The sequence below is a fragment of the Myotis lucifugus genome, unplaced genomic scaffold (assembly GCF_000147115.1).
Source record: "Myotis lucifugus unplaced genomic scaffold, Myoluc2.0 scaffold_7, whole genome shotgun sequence".
Taxonomy (NCBI): Eukaryota; Metazoa; Chordata; class Mammalia; order Chiroptera; family Vespertilionidae; genus Myotis; species Myotis lucifugus.
The window spans coordinates 4,289,761-4,312,665 of NW_005871055.1; the positions used below are offsets into that span (position 1 = coordinate 4,289,761).

Here is a 22,905-nt window from a genome sequence, read left to right on the forward strand (position 1 = left end):
TTCATCACCTATGTTACTTGACTCCTGATTAACTGTAGAACTTTAGGGAAGCTAATTCAGTGATTACAATATTCCCAATTGTCGGAGCATAATTGGGAATATTCTCTGCTAGGGGCTGTACCCCCGCGGATGCCGGGTATTGGAAGACCATATGAGCAGTCGTAGGCATATAGGAGAGACTTTATTGCAGACCAAGTAGCCATTGCTAACAAGGAGCCATTAGACAAAACAGTTCTTCAAAGTAGCCCCACAAAGCAGCCGGCTGGTCAGTAACACATCTTTATACCAACTTAGACAAAAGAGGCTTCTTGTCAAATAGTGACATCAATATTTGGGTTATAGAAAGGTACGCCTGCTCAGTGCATACAGTAAAAATGCTGTGTCATTGTCTTTGCACATGCGTATGGCAAATTGGCCTTGACCATCCAAGGTACTCTGATTAGGGCTCCCACACCAATTTTTCTTTCTTTTTCTTTTTTAAAAATATATTTTATTGATTTTTTTTACAGAGAGGAAGGGAGAGGGATAGAGAGCTAGAAACATCTATGAGAGAGAAACATCGATCAGCTGCCTCCTGCACACCCCCCACTGGGGATGTGCCCGCAACCAAGGTACATGGCCCTTGACTGGAGTCAAACCCAGGACCCTTCAGTCTGCAGGCCGATGCTCTATCCACTGAGCCAAACCAGTCAGGGCCAATTTTTCTTTCTTAATACAAGTTCACATTGTTATGAGTAGGAGACTCCAACATTTAAGGGCAGAGTGAGAAGAGAAGAGCCCTGAACTGATTGCCACTGGATCTTTAGGTGCCTCTGGAACAAGCTCTGCAAATAAATGGGCGCATACATCTATCCCAAGAGAGGTGTAAGGCAGACCACACCTGCTCGTTCCCCCAAAGTCTCCCAGTTACTTTAACACACTTAGGTTGATCTGGAACCCCATAGTTTAGGCGTTTCAGAGTAATCAGAACCTCCTGGAGATTCCAAGTTTCACCTGTTCCCTACGCCAAGCCCTGGATAGACAGGTGAGGGCTGCGGCAAGTAAAACCAGCTTCCCTGAATGGCTTCACTCCTCTGCAGGCAGGTGTTCCCTGTGGCAGCTACATAGCCTCTAGCCCAGCGGTTCTCAACCTGTGGGTCTCGACCCCTTTGGGGGTCGAGCAACCCTTTCACAGGGGTCGCCTAAGACCATTGGAAAACACATATATAATTACATATTGTTTTTGTGATTAATCACTATGCTTTAATTATGTTCAATTTGTAACAATGAAAATACATCCTGCATATCAGATATTTACATTATGATTCATAACAGTAGCAAAATTACAGTTATGAAGTAGCAACGAAAATAATATAATGGTTGGGGGTCACCACAACATGAGGAACTGTATTAAAGGGTCGCGGCATTAGGAAGTTTGAGAACCACTGCTCTAGCCTATCTCAGTTTTGCCCTGTCTCTGAACTGCAGATTGTCTTTAAGAAAAAAACAACGATAGCAGCAGCAGCAGCAACGAAAGAAAACCTCAACAAATAGTGCCATTGCAGATGGTCTTAATATCTGGGGCTGAGATCTATTTGGTAAAATAAAATACAGTACCACCCAGCCTGCACAGATCTCAAAAGTGAAGATAGAAAATTACCATTTTTAAACCAGTCTAATCTTCTCTGCTTCAGAAACATTAAATATGGAAGGCATTAAAGAATTACCCAGGCCCTTTACAATAAATGGTGTCAGGATGGCCATGAATGATAACAGCAAAAGAAAAAAAAAGAAAAAAGAAAGGCTCCCAAGCTATAAAAATTAGAGCTGTTAGAGCTGTAGCTTTATGCTTAATGGCCATATCCATTTACCCGGTGATGAAGTGTTCCTCCAACCTCAGCAATCCCCCCACTCGTGATCAGCAATTGCATGCGTTTTAAATTACATGTGCAAGTCTACCCATGTCCTTTTAATGAAAATTTCAATCAGAGGTTTTGCTGAATTCAGCTGAAAGGCCAGCTCGTAAGGATGATGGCACAGATGAGATCATCATCTGTGATATGTAGCTAGTTCAATAGGGAATAATTCCAAGGTTAGTGTTGACTTAATTTTTCAAAAGGAAAGAATAGGGAAACCACAATTTTAGGGCCTGCTAATAGACTTTGAACAGGAATCTTTTTAATTTTTTGTTTTCAGATGACAATTTGAAAATGTAAATTACTATACAAAGCAAGTGATATAAAGCAGTTACATTCTAGTCCAAGTAATTGTATTGGGATTAAAAGGATTATATCAGGATTACTCTGGGAGGGTTAAAAAAATCAATTGTTTTGTCACTGAGCTCACTATGGATAGTCTTTAACAGGGTAAGTTCTCTTGTATTGCAAGTTGATTAAAACCTCATTTTCTTTTGGTTGTTTTAAATCATGAATGGATATTCTGTAGCCAATTAAAATGATTGTACTAATCTGCTTTAACATGTTGTAATGGAATACATTTTATTAATAGACATTTGTAATGTTGAACCAACCTTGCATTCTTGTAATAAATCCAATTTGTGGTTTACACAATACCAGAATAAAATAGCTTTTTAAAAAATAATTTTAAATCTATATTCATAAGCGAGAGTGACTTGTAATCACCTCCCCCCCTTTTTTTACTGCCCTTGTCCTGTTTTGGTATCGAGTATACTAGCCTTATGAATGAGCTGGGACATGTTTCCTTCTTTTCTGTTCTCTGAGTGACTTTGAGTCTTACTTTGATGAAAAATTTTAAGGTACTAATTTAATTTTTAAATGAGATCATTGAGGCTTTCCATTTCTTCCTGATTTAATTTTGATAAGGTATTTTTTTTCCTATAGGATATCATGTGTCTATATCACCTAAGTTTTAAAAGCTTGTCATAGAGCTATTCCTGATATTCTCACATCTCTTTAATCTGTCACATCTGTAGTTATACCTCACTTTAATTTTTTATTTCTTTTTTTCTATTTTAATTGATTTCAGAGAGGACGTGAGAGGGAGAGAGAGATAGAAACATCCATAATGAGAGAGAATCATTGATTGACTGCTTCCTGCACGCCCCCTACTAGGGATCAAGTCCACAACCTGGGCATGTACCCTGACCTGGAATCGAACCGTGACTGCTTGGCTCATAGGTTGATGCTCAACCACTGAGCAACACTGGCCAGGCCTCATTTTCAGTTTTAATATTTTTATTACATCCTCTTTTTTGTGATCAATGTTGACAAAGATTTTCAATTTTATTAGTCTTTTCAAATAAATAACACCTGGCTGTGTTGATCATCTCTATTGTATGGCTGTTTGCTATTTTAGTAATTTCTATTCTTATCTTTATTTGTCCTTCCTTCTTTGTGTTTATTCTCTTTTAATAAGAGTTGGATGTTTACTCTAATTTTCCCTCTTCTTAAAGCAAACATTTAAATTTTTAAATTTTTCCTCTAAGTTCTGTTTTAGTTGAATCCCACAAATTTTGATATGTTGTATTTTTATTATCAATTACTCCTAAATATTTTTAAATTACAATTCTGTTTTCTCTTTGGACCTGTGGGTTCAGATGTACGTTTTTAAATTTCCAAATATATAGGATTATTTTAGTTATCATTTGTTTCACTGATTTCTAAAATTTCTTTTGTGATCAGAAAATATGAAACCAGTCCTTCAAAACGATTGAGACTTGCTTTCGGGTCTAGCATGGGATTACTCTCTGTAAATGTTTTAGGTATATTTGATAAATGCAGTTTTCTATACATGTTCTACTCACCAAGCTTATGGAGGTTGAGTTGTATGGAAATGCTTCATCGACTACAGACATTGGCAGCAACAGCAAGTGGAAGGGAACAGCAGGACAGCTTAGAAAAGTGTCCTCGCTCCCTGACATCTTCGAGGGCCTTGCACTGGAGTGTGATTGGCATGTTCCCCATTGCCCTTAATGTCTCAATTTGTGACCTATTCTCACTTTCAACATCAGGAAAACCAATTAGAAAGAAGTTGTAAGCACTGTACTGTCTGGTTTGGAGACTCCTCACCCACCCTTTCTACGCCTTGGTTCGTTGACAAGCGTGGTGCAAATGAAAACATCATTAAGGCTCGTAAAGCATCTGGATAGTAGAAAGATGTTCTGAAGAGAAACACTGTTGACTGCACATACACATAGTCTACAAATGGAAAACACCACAGCTTAATTCCCGATGGTGCAGTCATTTTTTGGAGTCTTGGGGCCTCGGGGTTGCTCTGAATAAGGTCGGCGACTAATACTCTCTAGGATCTTTAATACCAGCAGAGAGCATTGGTGACCTTTACAGATAGAATGACCTCATCAATCCTTAAACTTCTACACAGTCTGCCAGAAAGCTAGTTACTCTCAGTGAGATGAGGTAATTATTTACTTGGGCCTAAATAGGGAAAGCAGTGAAGATTAAGAATTAGGGAAGTCGGTTTAGACTTTCAGTCTTAGAATAAAATGTGTATAGTAACTCAACAATTTGTTCTTTTCTTCATTCATTTTTTCAGATAGCTGTTGGATATGAAGTACTAAATTAGTCACAAAAGACTGGTCTTAGATGTCAGAATCAGTTTCAAGTCCAACATCAGAAGAAAAAAGAAACTAACACTTATTTAACATGTCAGGGGGAAATCATAGCCACTGTGTCTCAACTCGTGTCTTCAGGGAGAGAGGAGACAGATACAAATGAATGTAAAAGGAAAAGATTCTCAGAATGCAAGCAGAGTATGAACTTGAGGGCCAGGAATCGGGAGCTCTGGGCAGCGAGATGAGGCTGGAAGGGTGAGGGGCTTAGCTCAGCGACTTAACCTCACTATTTGATTAAAACTAGGAAATAAATGTTAGGGCCCACTCATGGCCCGCCTGGTTTTAACAGCCTGAATATTGCAGTCCGCATGCTGTAACAACAGTGATAAAATTGAGCCCAGGTCCAGTTCAAATTTTATATCTAAAGCAGACTCCTCATTATTGCATTCTATCACGCTTTCTTACTGAGTGCACCATGTGGCCAAAGCAAGGCATGGGTTTCACATGAGTAATGGCCAGAAAATTGTGGGTTTAAAATCAAGCAAGTTGGTCACCAGCTGGGCAGAGAAGCTGGCTGGAAGGCCCAGTGTAATCAATGGAGTCCTAAGGACCCAGGAGGGAAGGGCCAGGCCTGGGAGTGCTCCTGCAGTGACCTGGCGAGTCTCTGAGATCAGTCTGAGTTCATGTTATCAGGTGTAGGGTGGAGAAACTACATTATGAACTCCTGTTTTTTCCCTTTCCCCCAAATGATAAGTAGGAGGATTCCTGCAGGGGGGAGGGGGAGGTGATGTTTGTAAAGAGAAACTCGGCATGCCAGCTTTTTTATGGACTTTACAGCTAGATCGCTACCAAATCTTCCTGAAATAAACTGAGTAGCACTGGAGATAAGAAATACAAACCACGAGGGAAGAAACATAAACCCAGGAGAAGAGAAGACAAGGCGCACAGAGAATCACTGAGGGACAGACCTGCAGGGTACCACTCTGCTACATGACGGGAATGACTCACTCAGGACAGGAGGTAAATCATGGGCGAGAGGCTGCGTCTCTGATACTGTGAGTGAGAGACGCCCCCCCCCACCCCCGTCTTGCCCCTGAAACCCCTCTGACTGTAATGCCTGGGTAAGACCTGGCTTAAATCAATTAAATTAGTGCTGGTGGTAGAAGACATAAAAAATGAAATGTATATGCACAAAAACACCACAGAATAAATTAAGAGAACAAAAGGAAGAAGAAAAAGAGATAATAAAGCTTTGAAAAGTCACTCTGCTCTTCCTGCATTTAAAAGCTTTACTTGCAACACCCCTTCCTTGGAAACCTGCAATCAGTTCAAGTATATTGTCTCCTTTTCTATAGTCTCCAGCACTTTCAGCAAATACAGCTGTTGTGGCTATTTACTCAGTGGGGTGTGTGTGTGTGTGTGTGTGTGTGTGTGTGTGAGAGAGAGAGAGAGAGAGAGAGAGAGAGATTGGAGGAGGAAGGAGAAGGAGAGAGAGGCACAGAGACACACAGAGATGGAACAGAAACCACAAAAACATGGAGAGGTAATAGCCAAACTAAGGAAGTAGCATCCAGAAAAGAACTCCCTGAGGCGGGGCTTTGCAATGATCCACAGAGTGAGATGGGTGGTCTGTAAAGGGAGGACCAGATTGGGCACTAACTTTGTTTAGGTTTCCCTTGACGACTATTCAGCATGCTTTGTTAACAGGGGAGAAAACATAGTCTTTAACTAACCATCTAACAATATCTTGGAACTGAATTCCCCATTCCACACTGTGGGTACAGTTCCAGAAACTTTAAGTGACTAAGCTTGGTCAATATTTGAAAATGATTACCCCTATATGTGCCTGTGAACCTAGAGAAAAAGAGCGAAAGGATACAGGTAAATGTTAACAATAGTTTTACCTGGGTAGTGACACTGGGAATGATTTGTTTCCTTTTATATGCTTCTTTTATGTTTCCAAGTTTTCTGCATTGGTATATATTCTTTTATAAAAAGGAAAATAAAACAAAAATTAAAATGACAAACCTAGATCCAGAAAAACTGCAACTCCCACCTACGTCTCTCTTCCTCTCTGTCTATTCTCTTACTCAGATAAGGAGGGCTTTTTTCTCCGACTCGTTCTTCTCCTTTCAGATTGTTTCCACGTTGTATTCTCTCACCCCCACCACAAGCCTCTCTGCTTTCTCTTCACAGCCTTCATTTCTGATGAGAAGAAAATTGGCTGGTCTTTCTAATCCTCATGCTTCCTCCCCTAACCAGCTGCATGGAGAAAGCCCTGCAGCACGAATCCCTCCCAACTGCAGCCCACTGTGAGAGATGGATAATTACATCAGTCTGGCTGCGAGCGTGGCACCTGCTGTATACAGGCGGCGGTGTGTACGCCCGTGGTCAGGGCTGCAGCGTGGATGAGGCTGCGGCTTTGCACTGGCAGACTATACCGAATGAAGTCAAGGCCAGGCCACAAGGATTCATTTTAGTGTCCGTGGCTGGAGGGAGACACAACAGTGGTCAGACAGAGTAAAAGGCCAGTATGTGTCTGCAGCAAGAGCCTGTTTTGATTTATAGCATTTAAGAAAAGATCCATTTCACTATAAATCTGGCACTCGTGGTGTGATATGGCCTACAAGGCAGGAGGCAATTTCCAAAAGAGGGGGTGGAGAGGAGGGTCACGCAAAGGTCATCCAACCACCGCAGCTGTGTTGGGAACAGCAGAGCTCCTTTGTCCTGGGAATGGCTGCAAGTCTATGGGAGACGCTGCAGACTTCAGGGACGAACAGCAAAAGGTAGAAGCCTGAAGATTTTAATGTGTGCAGGGCAATGCCATTAGTTCTCCCCCTGGCTCCTACATAGATTCTCTGCTAGCCTCATTATTTTTAGAAGGGACAATTACTAATGAGGAGGGATTTAATGATCAAATTAATCAATGGCAGTGCAGGATAACAAATAATGAGATGAAGACTCCCGTAATTAAGTTTTATTAGGGCTTCTCCTTTCATTCCCAGAAGTGAAGAGTTTTATTTCTACAGTCCAAATTAATAAGTAAAAGCCACATATATGTTACTTTCTTTTTGCTAGCTCTCACTCCACTAATGTACAGACCAAGTTAGGGGCTATGACATAGAATCAGAAAACAGGCAATGGCTTTTGTCAATAATATTTCCAGCAACTGACAAGCACAGGATGGATAGAGCGGCCTGTCTCTCCTGCTCTTGTGATGACAGCGTTCTGAGCACCGTGTCCAGAGTACCAGCGTAAGCTGCAGAAAATTACGGGGTAACAGGGAGAGCACCGGGGGCTGGAATGTGCCAATCACCATGTGCACTTGTAAAACAGCTTTTCAAAATGCGTCCACATACATAACCTTACTTTATTGCAACAAGTTTGGTCTAAGGTTGGCAGGACCCATTCTCCAGAGGAAGGACCCGAGGTCCAGACAGCTGACTCTCAGAAAGTTGTACAGAAAACACCTTTTCCTTCTACTGGTGCACTGTTTTCAGTTCCTTGTGCAAAAGCCTGGCACCCCTTGGGTGGCATGAAGGCAGCTTATCTTGTTCCTTATTGCGTGATCTCTGTTCAACGAAAACAGCCAGACGCCCAGTGGCCCCTTCTTTGTGAAACTGCTAAAACACTTAGAGAGGCTCCCTTCCTAGTACTTTTACCTTTGTATCTTGGACAGAGTCAAATGGGAATGTGCTTTAAACTCCAAACCCCTTAGCAGATGTCAGGTGCGATCATTTCAAACAGGTAGACTTTTGTCATGTAAAGCCCTGGGCCCGGAATTAAATAATTGGTTTCTATTTCTGGTTCCAAATGCACCAACCGTGCCTTCGATAGTCTCACGCTGCAGTGGGATACACGCTTTCTTCAGATGTGCCAGAGAATGCAATCTGCAGATATCAGAAATGCACAGGCTGCCAGCAGGAACTCTGCAAATGGCTTCAGCCGCCTGATGAACGGTGCCGCTGAATTATAAATGAGGATTATCGTCACCGTCTTGTGTGCTGCTATTCTAAGGCAACATCCCAAGGTGCTTGGCTGAAGAATGGGTAGGAAATGAAACAACAAACTCTAGGGTAGTTCAGTGAAAGGAAAAGAAGACCACAGTGGATCCCAAATTTGGCAGCTACTATGAACCCTGATGTCCAGTCATTAACCTTTTTAAAGCCACATCATCTGACAGATGTGCATTTATTGACTTTTCTGATTATACTAAAATGTCAAAGAACTTCTAATATGAATGTGGGAAATGTCTTGTGGGTTGTTTTCGATTTAAAAAGAAACTTCAGCCCTAGCTGGTTTGGCTCAGTGGATAGAATATCGGCCTGCAGACCAAAGGGTCCCGGGTTCGATTCTGGTCAAGGATAGTACCTTGGTTTCAGGCTGCTCCACGGCCCGGACCCTGATCAGAGCTACTGCAGGAGGCAACCAATTGATGTGTTTCTCTCACATTGATGTTTCTTTCTGTCCACTCTCCCTAAAAATCAATGGGAAAATAACCCCAGGTGAGGATTAACAACAACAAATAAATAAAACAATAAAAAGAAACTTGATCTGGGTCATTGAAATAAACATAGGGTATGTTACTGCAGTTGTAGCTTGTGTTATTCCAGATTTTTTGTATGTTCATGATATTTATAGTCACACATATTTTTGAACTTTTGAACTTTTTAAAACAAATGTTTTCCTACTTACACAGGAAAATCTAAAAGAAAGCCCCTTTCTCTACACGGCAATAATGTGATTCTCCTGCCCTGTCCAGCGATACTGAATTATTTTCTGCACTGATGTATGTTTCATATATTAACAATATTATGATAATGCCGTTATATGCTTCTTCCCCAGTGAGTAATCAACCAGATAATCATGGATGTGCTATTCTCTTCCAACTGAACAATTCTGAGCTTCCTGAGGGAAGAGTCCTACTTAGAGGGCAGATCCTCATAATACATCCCACGGATTCCAAGCTAATCAATCTTTCGTTTTTCACATTATACATCTAGTTCATTTATCTAAATATTTTGCAAAAGATCTGAAAATTAATTTATCATTGTAAAAATGTTGAGTCTAATCTTTTGGACAATTTTTTTCTCTTCTTATCCTTCCATATTTGTGTCATTTTCCTTAAAACAAACAAACAAACAAACAAAAAAACTCTAGAGGAAGAACTGCTCTTCCCCTGCCTTTCCCTGACCTCTGCATGTCCTCACCCCTCCTTCACTCTTTCTCCTCTTCTCCTCTTTGCATACCCTGCTGAGCTTAGGCTTGCCTGCCTTGGTACTGTCAGTTGTTTTTTTTTTTTATTCCCTGCCTTCTTTTCTTCTAGGTCAAAACATCAAAACAGAATGGAAAATAGTTAACCATGTCACTATTATTATTATTATACTAGAGGCCCGGTGCATGAAATTCATGCACTGGGGGAGGGGCATGACCCTCAGCCCAGCCTGCACCCTCTCCAATCTGGGACCCCTTGGGGGATGTCCGACTGCATCCGGGGCAGTTGGACATCCCTCTCACAATTCAGGACTGCTGGCTCCCAACCACTCACCTGCCTGCTTGCCCCTAACTGCTTCTGCCTGGCAGCCTGATCACCCCTAACCACTCCCCTGCCAGCCTGATCGATGCCTAACTGCTCCCCTGCTGGCCAGGTCGCCCACAACTGCCCTCCCCTGCCAGCCCGGTTGCCCCTAACTGCCCTCCCCTGCAGGCCTGGTCCCCCCCAACTGCCCTCCCCTGCCAGCCTGGTCATCCCCAACTTCCCTCCCCTGCAGGCCTGGTCGCCCTTAACTGCCCTCCCCTGCCGGCCTGGCTGCCCCCAACTGCCCTCCCCTGCCCTCTCCTCCTCTTGTGGTGGCCATCTTGTGGCCACATGGGGGCAGCCATCTTGTGAGGGTGTGATGGTCAATTTGCATGTTACCTCTTTATTATATAGGATATTGCAGCCTCTTCATGTCACCTTTTCTGGACTGTCTTCCTTTCCTCCTCCCTCAAACTCGTCTAATCTGTTTGTCTGCCTCCTCATCCCCAGGCAGCTATCTTTAGTACCCACGTTCCTTTCTCTTAGACATTTGGAAAGCATGCTTACCGTTCCTCCTCTCCCTGTCTGCTTCTGGACAGCCAGAATAACCTGTAATACACCTCCCCTGCCCCTCCCTGGCCCACATGCCAACCAAGAATTCATTCCAGGACTGCATTACAGTTAAAAGCCCCTAGAAGGGTTTTTGTTTAGAATATCAGACGCATCCCATGGGTGTTTGCATTTTGTTTTCCTTCCTCCAGAGACTCTATTAAAATGCCTTTCAATGAATAAACTTTAGGCAGCAAAGGGAATGGGAAGGGAGTTCTAGGGAGTCCCTAGTGTAGGGAAGTTCTGGCTTTTGTGGGATTGCCAGCTCTCCTGCAGCGGAAGCCTGCCAATCAGTCCTCATTCATGGGAGAAAGACCACGTGGAGCACGTGGAGAGACAGACACCTGGGCTCAGCAGGGAGCCAGCCACGCCTTTCAATCCCCAATACAAACAGATGACCAGGTCCCCTCCTATGAGAAAAAACCTGTGGCATAAGAGAGACAGACTGAAATATAAAAACCAAACAACCAATCCTGGAATATACAGAAATGATTCAGGAACAAAGAGAATTTTTTAAAATTCTACTTAGTATTCTCAAAAAGATTTGAGAAGATAATGAAACCAAAAAATAAGGATAATATTACATGAAGAGATAATAGTCAAGAACAAAAATAATATTTGCAAATAAAATGTGATTATCAAATAGAAACTTAAATAGAAAGGATAAAAGATAAAGTTTAAACAGATAATATGAGAGAAAGAAAAATGGGCACAGAGCATCAGCCTAGTAGTTCATTTTCTGACCAGCGAAATTTCAGGAAGGAAACAGAAAACAAAAGTGTAAAATTATCAAGAAAACAGAGAGATGCCCATTGCAAACTCTGATCACTTTGTTCTGGTTCTTTGCCCGCAGAACCTCACCTAATGTAGCACCACCTTTTGATTTCCACTGGGAGCAGTGGGGCTGGGTTTTGGAGGATTTTCACAATTTTTAAGGGACAAGCTGTTTTTTGTTTTGTTTTTTCAGAAATAAAAATAAATCTCTAAAATTTTCTTGGATATGCTCATTTTTACCTGTCTGTCCCCAAATTTTCTAATATCAGAAACACCACCACCCTGCCACAGCCACCTTCTCCACGGGCACCTTAACCACTATAGCCATCATTGTCACCTCAGTCACCATGGTCAGAGAGCCACATTCATCAGCACAGTCCCCTTCATGACCCTCAGTCCTGCTGCCAAGGTAATTATCCTGATTTTGACATGGACATATCAGACTTCATCACGTATGAATTTCAGAGCGCAATTGACTGCAAACTATGTACTATCTCTAAATACTTACTAAGCAACTGAATAGCATAATGGAGATTTTAGAAGAGACGCTTAATGTAAGTGGTCAGATGCACTCACTGATGTTCTCATTTCAACACACGTTCATTTATTTATTAATTATATCTCAAAGACCATTTCTTGCCCAATTTGGCAAAACTAGCCAGGGTTACTTTATACTTTAGTTTCTAAAATGGTGTTGATCATAATAATCTTCTTTCCCCAATTTTTCTGATATTCCCTTGTTGAAAGTTATCCAGAGAGCTGACTTGCCTGATCTTTACTAGTGTCAAGCTTCTGCTCCATGTGAGTCAATGATTTACTGGCCTAAGACAGCTAGTCTCTAGGCAGCATCTGTTAATACTATGTAAAAGCATCAACGTAAAGTATTCATGGGAAAGTCTTCTGACATAATCATCATTAGTCATACATAGTTTTATGATCAGCAGCTTATAATTCTATCCTGTTATTTTATGAATATTTATCAGTCCTTTCAATATGATTTATACATGGCTTCAAAAAGAATTCTGATTTTTTTAAGTCGGTTATTTAAAAATATGACATATTGACCTATCCTCAAGAATAAAAATACAAATATTGTTTAAATTTAGGTGTGGTTAAAACCATAATGAGATACCACTGTATACTTACTGTAGTGGCAAAAAAAAAAGACAAACCAAAACAAACTAACCAAATCAAGTGCTGACTGATGGGGACACAGAACATCTAGAATCCTCATGTAGTCCCATGGGAATGCATAATGGTCCAAGACATTTTGCAAAACATTTAATCAGTTTCTTAAAAAGTTAAACACCCTTACCATATGACCCAGCAATCTTACTCCTGGGTATTTACCCAAGTGAAATGAAAAATATGTCCAAACAAAAAGTTTGTAAGTGAATGTTTACAGCAGATTTATTCATATTTGTTCCAAACAGGAAATCACCCAAATGTCCTTTAATGACTAGGTAGACAAATTATGGTTCTTCCTTACAATGGAGAACTATTCAGCGTAAAACGGAATGAACTGATACAGCAACATGGATGGATCTCAACTTCATTATGCTAAGTGAAAGACGCTAGACTCAAAATATTGGATATTGTATGATTCCACTTACATGACATTCTGTAAAAGGGAAAACTACAAGGATAGAAAACAAATCAGTGGTTGCTGGGAGTGAGGGTAACTAAAAAGGAGCATAAGAACACTTTTTGGTGATGATGGAACTGTTTTATACATTGACTGGGGTAGTGGCGGTTACATAAGTGTATGAGTGTATGAATTTGTCAACATTGATAGAACTGTACTCCTAAAAAGAGTATTTTATTGTATGTATTTTTTACCTCAATAAACCAAAGAAAACAATTTAGTGTGGAAATTTGAAAATAAATAAGCATTTAAAATATGCATTATTGCCCTAGCTGGTTTGGCTCAGTGGACAGAGCATCGGCCTGTGGACTGAAGGGTTCCGGGTTTGATTTTGGTCAAGGGCACATGCCCAGGTTGCTGGCTTGGTCCCCAGTACAGGGCATGCAGGAGGCAGCCAATCAATGATTCTCTCTCATCATTGATGTTTCTATCTCTCTCTCTCCCTCTTTCTTCCTCTCTGAAATCAATAAAAATCTTTAAAAAATAAAATATGCATTATGTTTCAATATATACCTAAAAAATAAGAATGAAAGCCAACAACCTCACTATCTCTGTGGCAAAAACAGGTTACCTTCATTGCTAGCTTAAGATCAGGAAAAGGCTACTGTGTTACCATGGCTGTAAGCTATTATTGAAACATCTAATAATATTAAATTATGACTCACATGTAATGTAGGGGTAGAGTGAGAAACAACCTGACAAAATCACCCAAGGACTTTTCATTTTTAGGGACCTTGCCCATAATGTTTTCTTCATGAACGTAAGAGATACACTGTGATGCTAGTGAACATATACTTAAGGAATTAAAAGAAGAAAAGTTAGAAGCTTTTTGGCTAAACTTGAAGTTAATTCTAAAACCTGTATGCTAGTTCTAAGGCTGTTGAGACTCCTTTTTTCCCCTTTTGTTTATAACAGAAATACATGGATTGCTAAATCAATGACATATGGGAGGCCGACCCCTTCTCTACCTGTTGACTTTCCCGTGACATCATGATTTTCTAGTTTAAAAAGTAGACAGCAGACAGATTGAGAGTAGGTTTTAGAGTAAGGAGAGTTATTTGCTGTGGTTCTCAATTTAGCAAGTTGTGATAATTTATTCAAAGTGATGTTAAGGTAGAGATATAAATCTTAACAAGCATATACGGTATATTTTAAAACGATATTAAAGATGGGTTGCCACAGAGATTGCAATGCATCTACCTAACAACCAGTAAAAATTAAACTCACATTTACTGCCACTGGGTTAGTGCTTCCCATGTGCTAAGGAGGCGCTACACAGTCAATCCTCCAGGATGTCAGCTCTCACCACTGTCTGCCTTGCTGTTTATGACCCAAGAATCCCAAATGAACCAGAACTCCTGAAAGGCACCACGCTAGTTCGTGCTTCTGTGTCTTTGTCCATTCATTCCTCCATTCCAAATATATTCTGACTATCTGTAACCCACCCCAATATTCGTTTGATGTTGTTTCTGTAAATGCTGACTCTGACTAATATGTAGCTTATAGATAAACAGCATATTTGTATAAGTATCCTAGGAACTAACTTCAGAAGATACAGACTCCAACCTTCAGGCATCCTAGTTCTAGGAGAATTGCTGATCTTCAACCATAAAACCAAGATGACATAAAACCAGGATAATGAAAATCAGGATAATGAAAACCAGGATGACCCACACCAGACCCTCATGTGACCAGTTTCGAGGTCCTTATTGGAATGGACTCTGCTGGTCTGAGACCCTTTCAACCCTCTCCCTTTAATCTCTTTGTTCTGCTTTCCTTCTTCCTCTGTATAAAAACCTCGGCCTGCACTGAGATGTGAAGATGGCTTTTAGGACAAGACTCCCTCATCTTCCTGATGGTCAGCACCTGAACAAACCTTTTTCCTCTTTCACAAGCACCTGTCTCAGAAGTTTGGCTTTTGTGGCAGCAGGTAGCCAAACCTTGGTCTCGGTTACATATGTACTATGTGATTGTTACTGATTGAACTGTATATTCCCCGACCAAAACTTATATGGTGAAGTTCTAGTCCCATGTACCTTAGAATGTAACCTTACTTGAAAAGAGTCATCGCAGATGCCATTAGTTAAGCTGAGGTTACAGTGAAATTTGTCCCTTAATCATATACAAATTATGTCCTTATAAAAAGTGAAAATTTGGACACAGACACACATACCTGTGAAGAAGAAAAAGGCAAAAAACAAGGTGATGTGTTTACAAGCCAAGGAAGCACAAGGATTCCCAGCAAACTACCAGGAGCCAGGGGAGAGCCATGGAACAGGTTCTTCCCCACAGCCCTCAGAGGAACCAACCCTGCTGACATTTTGATCTTGTACTTCTAGCTTCCAGAACTGTGAGGTAGTGAATTTCTGTTGTTTAAACCAAACCAAAACAAAACCCCCCAAAACAAACAAAAGAACTATACGAAAATAATTTTCCTACTAAGGAGATTCTGCAAATGCATGAGAAGCTGCAGCAACCGAATTCCCCTGAAAGGGGCTGTGGTTGGGTGGTGGTTTATAACACTGCCCCTGTGTGGGCCAGGCCCTTGGCTGCCTCCCCCACCCCTCCACACACAATATACTTTTTTCCCCCCTGACTGATGAGCACATCCTCATCTCCTCTGACTTTCTTAGATTTGAATCTTCAACCACTTTAAAGGGTTTACCAACTTTTAAAGCAACTAGGATAATCTTTCCCAGAAGAAAAGAGGGCCAGTTGTGGGAGGTGTGGCAGAGTAGCTTGTGGTCTTTTGGGAAATTAGCAGGCTCTTCTCTTGGCAAGGGAGCCAACACACACTCAGTGTTGGGGCATCTGGACAAGCCTAGGAGACTCACACAGCAGCTGTTACACCGATTTCCAAGCACAGGGACCTGAGCAACAACTGTCATGACATTTTCCCGGTGAACTCTTACCTCTGAGTCTCACTGATGTGTCTAACACACGCTGTGAACATCAACCAGTCAGACTCAAAGCCAAGACTCAAAAATTGCTTTAAAATGGCAGTAAATGTTTAAGACATAATTTCTGTGACTTGGTCATTAATATGTTTATATCTTAATCCTCATTTCTTTTCATATCCCTTTTCCTCAATTATTTTTTCCCTGCTTGGTGAATGTTTCTGCAGCAGCTACCTCTAATCATTAAGATAGTTTTGTAGGCAAATCAGGCCCCAGATCTTAGACAGCAGTCAATATGGATGGAGGGATTTAAAAAATATCATTCATTATATGTACACTAGAGGCCTGGTACATGACATTCGTGAACTGGGGTGGGGGTGGGGGGTCCCTCAGCCCAGTCTATGCCCTCTTGCAGTCCAGGACCCATCAGGGGGTGTCCGCTGCTGCAGAGGTGGGAGAGGCTCCTGCCACTGCTGCTGTGCTCGCCAGCCGTGAGCCCAGCTTCTGGCTGAGTGGTGCTCCCTGGTGGGAGTGCATTGACCACCAGAGGGCAGCTCCTGTGTTGAGCGTCTGCCCCCTGGTGGTCAGTGCATGTCATAGCGACCGGTCATTCCGCCGTTCAGTCGATTTACATATTAGCCTTTTATTATATAGGATTTAATTTCCCATTATCCTACTTAAATTTCCCATTGTTTAAATAAAAACGATCTCTTTTTCTTTCTTTTTTCCAGGAAAGAGTGGTTAGATTTACATATTCAGAGGGGTAAAAAAAAATACCTATGTATGATGATAATTTGTACTATATTATTCTATGATAACTCAAAGGTCCAAACACCCTAAGTGTATCAGATATCAATTGATGTTTTCAGGTATAAATCCAGCTGTGAATCTTTGATTTGCTTCCCCCACTGCCAGGGCTCAGCTTTCCCCTCTCTTCAATCCCTCATTTCCCACAGTCTGTGTTCCATTCCCTTCTTCAGAAGCCCACAGCATCTGCCTCCTTCTAGTAATTGCTGGAAATACACATTTAACTTGAGTGTGCAAGGTATCTGGAATTCATTAACAAAAGCACACATATTGACTTATTTGTGAGTTGCCAGTTCCCCCAAATTCTAGTACTTCATCCATCCCATCAACAACATGTCTTAACTATATGCCTAGTGTGCTCATGGAACCTGACTAGATCCCAGGTATAATCCAGAAGAAGTGGAAACAATGTAGCTTATGTTTTCATTGATCTTGAAAATAAACAAACTCCCCATGCTTCTGTAAATCAGTCAGCATGCTTTTCATTTAAAAGTTCTGAGATTACAAAGCACCTGTGTCACAATCAGGATTTCTGCCTGTTTGCTGCGCAGCTCAATTTCATTTGCAATCCTTTCCATCGCCTAGATTTTCTTCCTGCGTTTCCTACCTAGAGGGTGCCTTTCTCAACGTAATTTCTTTATCTGCGGTTTTCGCCAGGTTCTACCCTCCCACACACAGTCATCACACTTTCCTGTCCTAGCAGCTTAGCTTTTCAGTTGTCATTTCTTCTTCTTCACCTGCCCTGCAAATGGCTCTCATTTCACGTCCAACGACTACACACATCCCTTTCCTAAAAAGCAAAACGAAACAACAACAACAACACGCCTGGGCCCGTACCTGCTGCATGCCTTGCATGGTCTGCTGCAGGAACTGGAGCTGCTGGTCCTTGGTGAGGTTGTCTTCTGTTCGGAAAAGCTGTTCTTTTTCTTGCTTCAGCAGCTCCACTTCATTCCTGTAGGCATCCAGCTGCCAGCGGAGACTGTCATTCTCCTCTTTAAGGGCGTAGGCCTGAGCCGCCAGGGCTGGGGGGCAAACAATGAGCTCAGGTGAGTCACCTTCCTGCTTAGACCGACAGGGCCTTCTATGGGAAAGGGACCCTCGCCCAAACTCTTACCAGGTGGTACCAGCTCAGAAGTAAAACCAAACGCCTTGTTCCAGGGCTCTCTGCCGTGGGTGAGCATCATTTCTTTTGCAATTTTCATCTACAGTGGGGCCTTGACTTACGAGTTTAATTCGTTCCGTGATGGAGCTCGTAACTCAAATTACTCGTATGTCAAATCAACAGTGAACGAGTGAGACACGTGATGCTGGGCTGATGTTGTGGCGTTCACTGTGACTTTTGCTGCGCCAACTAGCGGTGGGGTATCTGAAGCTGGCTCGTAACCTGAATTTTAGCTCGCAACTCAAAGCAAAAAATCGGCCAAGAGACGGCTCGTATCTCAAAAAACTCGTTAGTCGGGAGTCCTGTCTTACATATGAATGTTTAATGTGGGCATAGGATTAATTTCTTCCAACGTTCTGTGTCATGCCCTCTCCCCATATCCTCGGCACCCTCTCAAAAGTCAGTACGTGCTGCTCAGCGATGGCAGCATTACGTGCTGCTCAGCAATGGCAGCATTCTGCCTCCCAGGCAACAGCCCATCCACACGCTCTCCTCCAGCGCCGCCTTCTTTCTCACCCTTGGTGGCTGCACAGGGTGAGGCAGCAGCAGCAGCCCTGAGGAGGGTGGATTTATATATGCACACCGTCAGCCTCCTCTGCTGCTGGGGCAAATTGTTCTAACTCCTATCAGAATGGTAACCTCGTTCCATAGGTTTTACCAACAGTTTAAACCGCTTTTTCTCCACAAGGCCGAGTGGGTACGCGCCTACTCCTCCCTGAACCCTAAAGTTCTCTGTGTGTAGATCCAGGCCTCAGTCACATCTCCATCTACTGAGAAACGGAGACAGTCCACTCAGGCTCGTATACATCAAGCCTTCGGAAACAACGGAGACTGAATAAAAGCGGAGAATGAATGAACAAAGAGAAAATTAAGGATGGGGAACCCTCCCCCACATTGCAGCTAATTGCTTCGTGGTCTCTCCCATAGGAATGTTATTGCTTGCTGAGCACTCACCATATAATGGGCACTGGGCCACGAGCTTCCATGGCCTGACTCACTTTTACAACTACCCCCCCCCTCCCCGAAGCCTATGATGCCGGTGCTGCTGTTATCCCACTCTTTGCAGATGAGAAAAACGAGGCATGGAAGAGGCAGAGAACTTGTCCAGTCCCTCAAAGCGAGCAGCACAGCGATCACGCCCAGGCTGCTGGCTCCGTCTTCGCTTTGAGTCACTGGGCTGCTGTGCCGTCCAGATGTGTTCGGTTCTTATCAGATTGTTTGAAACCAGTCTTGGACGCTCCCCTTTCCCTCTCCCACCAGTTTTCCACACTCTTTTCTCCCTCCCACAGAAAATTCATTCTCTACTCTTGGAAGCAAGAGAAAAGTGGGAGAAAAATGTAACAGCTTGTTATCAGTAACTTCCTCCTAGAAGTAAGCTCTGGTTTGTGGGGGCATAGTGTGGACCTACTGCACATCTGGTTCTCAGTCCATGCTCACCACCACCACCACCCCAAGCCCAGAGAGCCAGGCCGGGGGCAGCCTCCCAGAGGCTCTACCTCAGTGGTTCTCAACCTTGGCTGCACATTAGAATCACCTGGGCCTCATCCTCCGGAAATTCTGTTTCTTTGTTACTAATGTGGTGGCCCCACCCCATAACAAAGAAACAGAATTTCCGGAGGATGAGGCCCAGAAATCAGGATTTTAAAAAGATTCCCAGGTGATTCTAATGTGCAACCAAGGTTGAGAACCACTGCTCTACCTGCAGCTCACAGTACAAGGATGACAGGTCTGTACCGAGCGCTGTGACACCCACTGCATTCTCTCCTCAAATATCAAACATCAATTTATGTCACAAATAGTCTTACAGTTGAGTGTTTTACGGTATTCTGCTTTTCAAAATGATAATCTATGTATAGTCAACACTGAATTACTAATCAAATAGAACATGCAATTAACCAGAAAATTCCCTAGCACCAGCCATTAGGGATCAATTAGTCAACAAGCATTTACTGCATACTTTCTCTGTGCCCAGACCTGTCTGGGCATTTTGGATCAGAAAAATATATCTCTTCTCTCAAGGAGCTTAAAATGTAATAGAAAGTGACACATTTGAATGAAACTAACACATTCAAAGGAAGAGAGGGCAGTGTGCTGCCTGCCATAGAGTCAGAGCTCAATAAATGTTGGCTGAATGACTAAACAAGCAACTTAGTATCAAGGGATGTAACAAGGGAGTCACCAATGGGAGTTCAGAGAAGAGAAGGAAACAGGCAGGCTGGAATAATCAAAGTGGCTTAGAAGGATGCAAGCCAAGAACTGGGAAGGACAGCTAGTCAGGAGCCAAAGCACAAGCAAAAGTCCAGAGGCGAGAACTGAGGAGAGAGTATTTGGGGCAGGAAGCAGGGGAAGGCTGACCAAACAGGGAAGAGTCTGTGTGGAAGCAGAAAGAGGCAGGTGAACTGTGTCAGGTGATGAGAGAGGACGGAGGCTTCAGGAGTCAGAATGCAGAGATGGGCTCACTGGGGTGACCAGTTGAGCAGCACTGACGGTGCTCGGGCAGTGGGAGTACATGAGGAAACTGGTGATTTAGGATGATTGGTTTGGTGATTTAGGATGATTGGTTTGGTGATTTAGGATGAACTGGAAGCTGAAGGGAATGAATAAGGGAAATTTTATTTGGTGTATATGTGGGAGTGAAACTAAGGATCAGCTGATTTTAGAGCTAAGGATCAGCTGATTTTAGAGTTTTTAGGGACTTAGAAAACCAGAAATGGGCCAGGGTACACCCAGGAACATGAGCTAGTGTGTTTTGGCACCGTGCAGCCCAACTTCAGATCTTGTCCACACCCTGAGACACCAACTCCTGACAGTTCAGTTTCCCAAAGAGGGATGTTGTAATAGGGCAAAATTACAGAAAATGCAAATGATGAAGAAAGTGTTGGCACTACATAAGCATATTACTACATTTAGTAGCATTCAAAGACACTTAAGTCATTTCCTTAGGAAGCTCTATTTGGCCCTTTCTCAATTCAGACTGGCATTTTTATTATCATAACTGATAGCAGGTGTTTGTGAAGAAATCGATTAGTATGCAGGGATGAAAATTACATTTTCCAAATGAATTGCATAGTCTGCACGATATGCTGAAATCTGTGTAGCAAAATGCAAGCAGCTATAAAGCATGAGCCAGCAACATTATTTAAATATATTATCTGAACATAATATATATAGGAGAGTGCACCATCCATTATTTTAGGGGTTCTCTTATAAGCCTGTGAAGTGGCACTACTGACAGTTCTTATTCTTGGCTAAGCCAAGTGACCACTGTGCCTGCCAAGTAGGATACAATGTTGTTCGCATTTCTGGAATAGGAGTGTGATAGCATTGTCTATATAAAAAACCCAACACCTGTTCCTCTATCCAACCCCCTATTCCCACCCCCCAGATCAATACCATAGCCAATCGCATCAATGTTTTTATAATTGGGCATATAACTGATTTACATTCTTGATTAAATGATTTCAAGCAAGATATTTTTTAAAAAATGTGGTTACTCATGTGACAGCAAAATGGTTATCTTCTAAAGGGTGAGAAATTGTATATTGACTCCACTTAACTCCAGGCCACATGTTTGTAAACATTATTCAGCATCATGTTGCAGCCAACATTGACTCCACCCGGGAGGAAGCTAGATTATGTTTGTTGGACCGGAGCTCTAAAAGAAACAAAATCCTAATAATTTTTAACTAACATAATTTCTCAGTGTATTAAAAATTCCAAAACTCAAAAGGTCCACTCTTTCATTTCTCTTTAGTTCTTTCTGGGACACTGTATTAAATTAAATGGTTTTGAAAAATGTGTAATGAAGCTTCCATGATAAAATTTACCCTTGAGAGACTGCACAATAAATCCACTATTCAAATAAGCTTAAGGATTAAAAATAAACTACGGTATGCATCTTTTTGTAAGAATCCCAAGGAGTGCACTGTGTTCCAATAAATGGAATATTTAGCTAACAGCTACCACATGTGGATGACTGATTTTCAATTTTAAAAAAGCATACAATAAGACCCTTTAAATGTAAACTCTTCTGAACATAATTAAATCTTCCTTTGGCGATTTTAAAGGCATTGCTGAATGTAGTGATGCCTCTGGATTATCATCAATTCATTCACCATGTACCACTGTTCGAGAGGCCAGGTGCGAGGAGCTGCGGCAGACACCAGGGTAAGGCCAGGGCAGCCATCGATCGCTGTAGACTCGTCCGGGACCTTAGAAAAACTGCTACTGAAATGTTTTGATTGAATCAAAAATGAAATAACAACATTGAAAAAGCTTTGCTAAACAAGATTAAGTTACACTTTAAAAATTAGCACCGGATTACTAAAATTACCAAAGTGATACTAGTATGAAAATTGATCCAAAGATTAAATTACACTGCTAAAGAAGGGGTTTTAAAGGTATTACGTCACCTCACTGTACTCTTTCTAGATGCCACATAAACCATTATCCTTTATATTAATTATGGTCAAAGTGACCTCCTCCTCTGTCTCTTGTATTACTTATGTGTGTTTCCATGGAAACAGATAAGGGCATGCTTAACTTCTCTAAGTAAATAATCTGATGAAAGCCTTGAAATCTCTCTCTTACCGGCCTGAGCCAGCCTCAGAAAAATAATTAGCACTAAATGAAAAATGTAAGTTATTTGGGGTTATGTCCCGTAAGCTAATAGTATGTTAATATCCTTTTCATGCTCAGGCAAGAGGTAACTAACTAATAAAACACTTTAACAAATTGTTTCTAACAATATCAGGATTTCTCAAGAACAGTCTGTCTTTGTGTCTTTGGGGAACTCTGTGTTTAACATCTTCCCTCCGCTTTGCCAGATGTCCTTCTGGAACGGGGTGGAATGCCCGGGATGCGGCAAAACTGTGCTTCTTTCCCGTGTGCCAGGAAAGTCCTTTCCAAGGATTTCATCGGTTGCTGCCCAGACAGGGGCTGTGCTGGTAGGTCCAGAACCCT

General features: G+C 42.0%; 1 protein-coding gene across 1 annotated transcript in view; it reads right to left on the reverse strand.

The window, feature by feature from the left end:
- The window catches only part of ENOX1 (ecto-NOX disulfide-thiol exchanger 1), a 215,958-nt gene that overhangs the window by 73,600 nt on the left and 119,453 nt on the right, over nt 1–22,905 (reverse strand). The window contains exon 9 of the mRNA XM_023747906.1: nt 17,619–17,803. Coding sequence (XP_023603674.1) covers nt 17,619–17,803 — 185 coding nt within the window. The remainder of the gene's footprint in view (nt 1–17,618; nt 17,804–22,905) is intronic.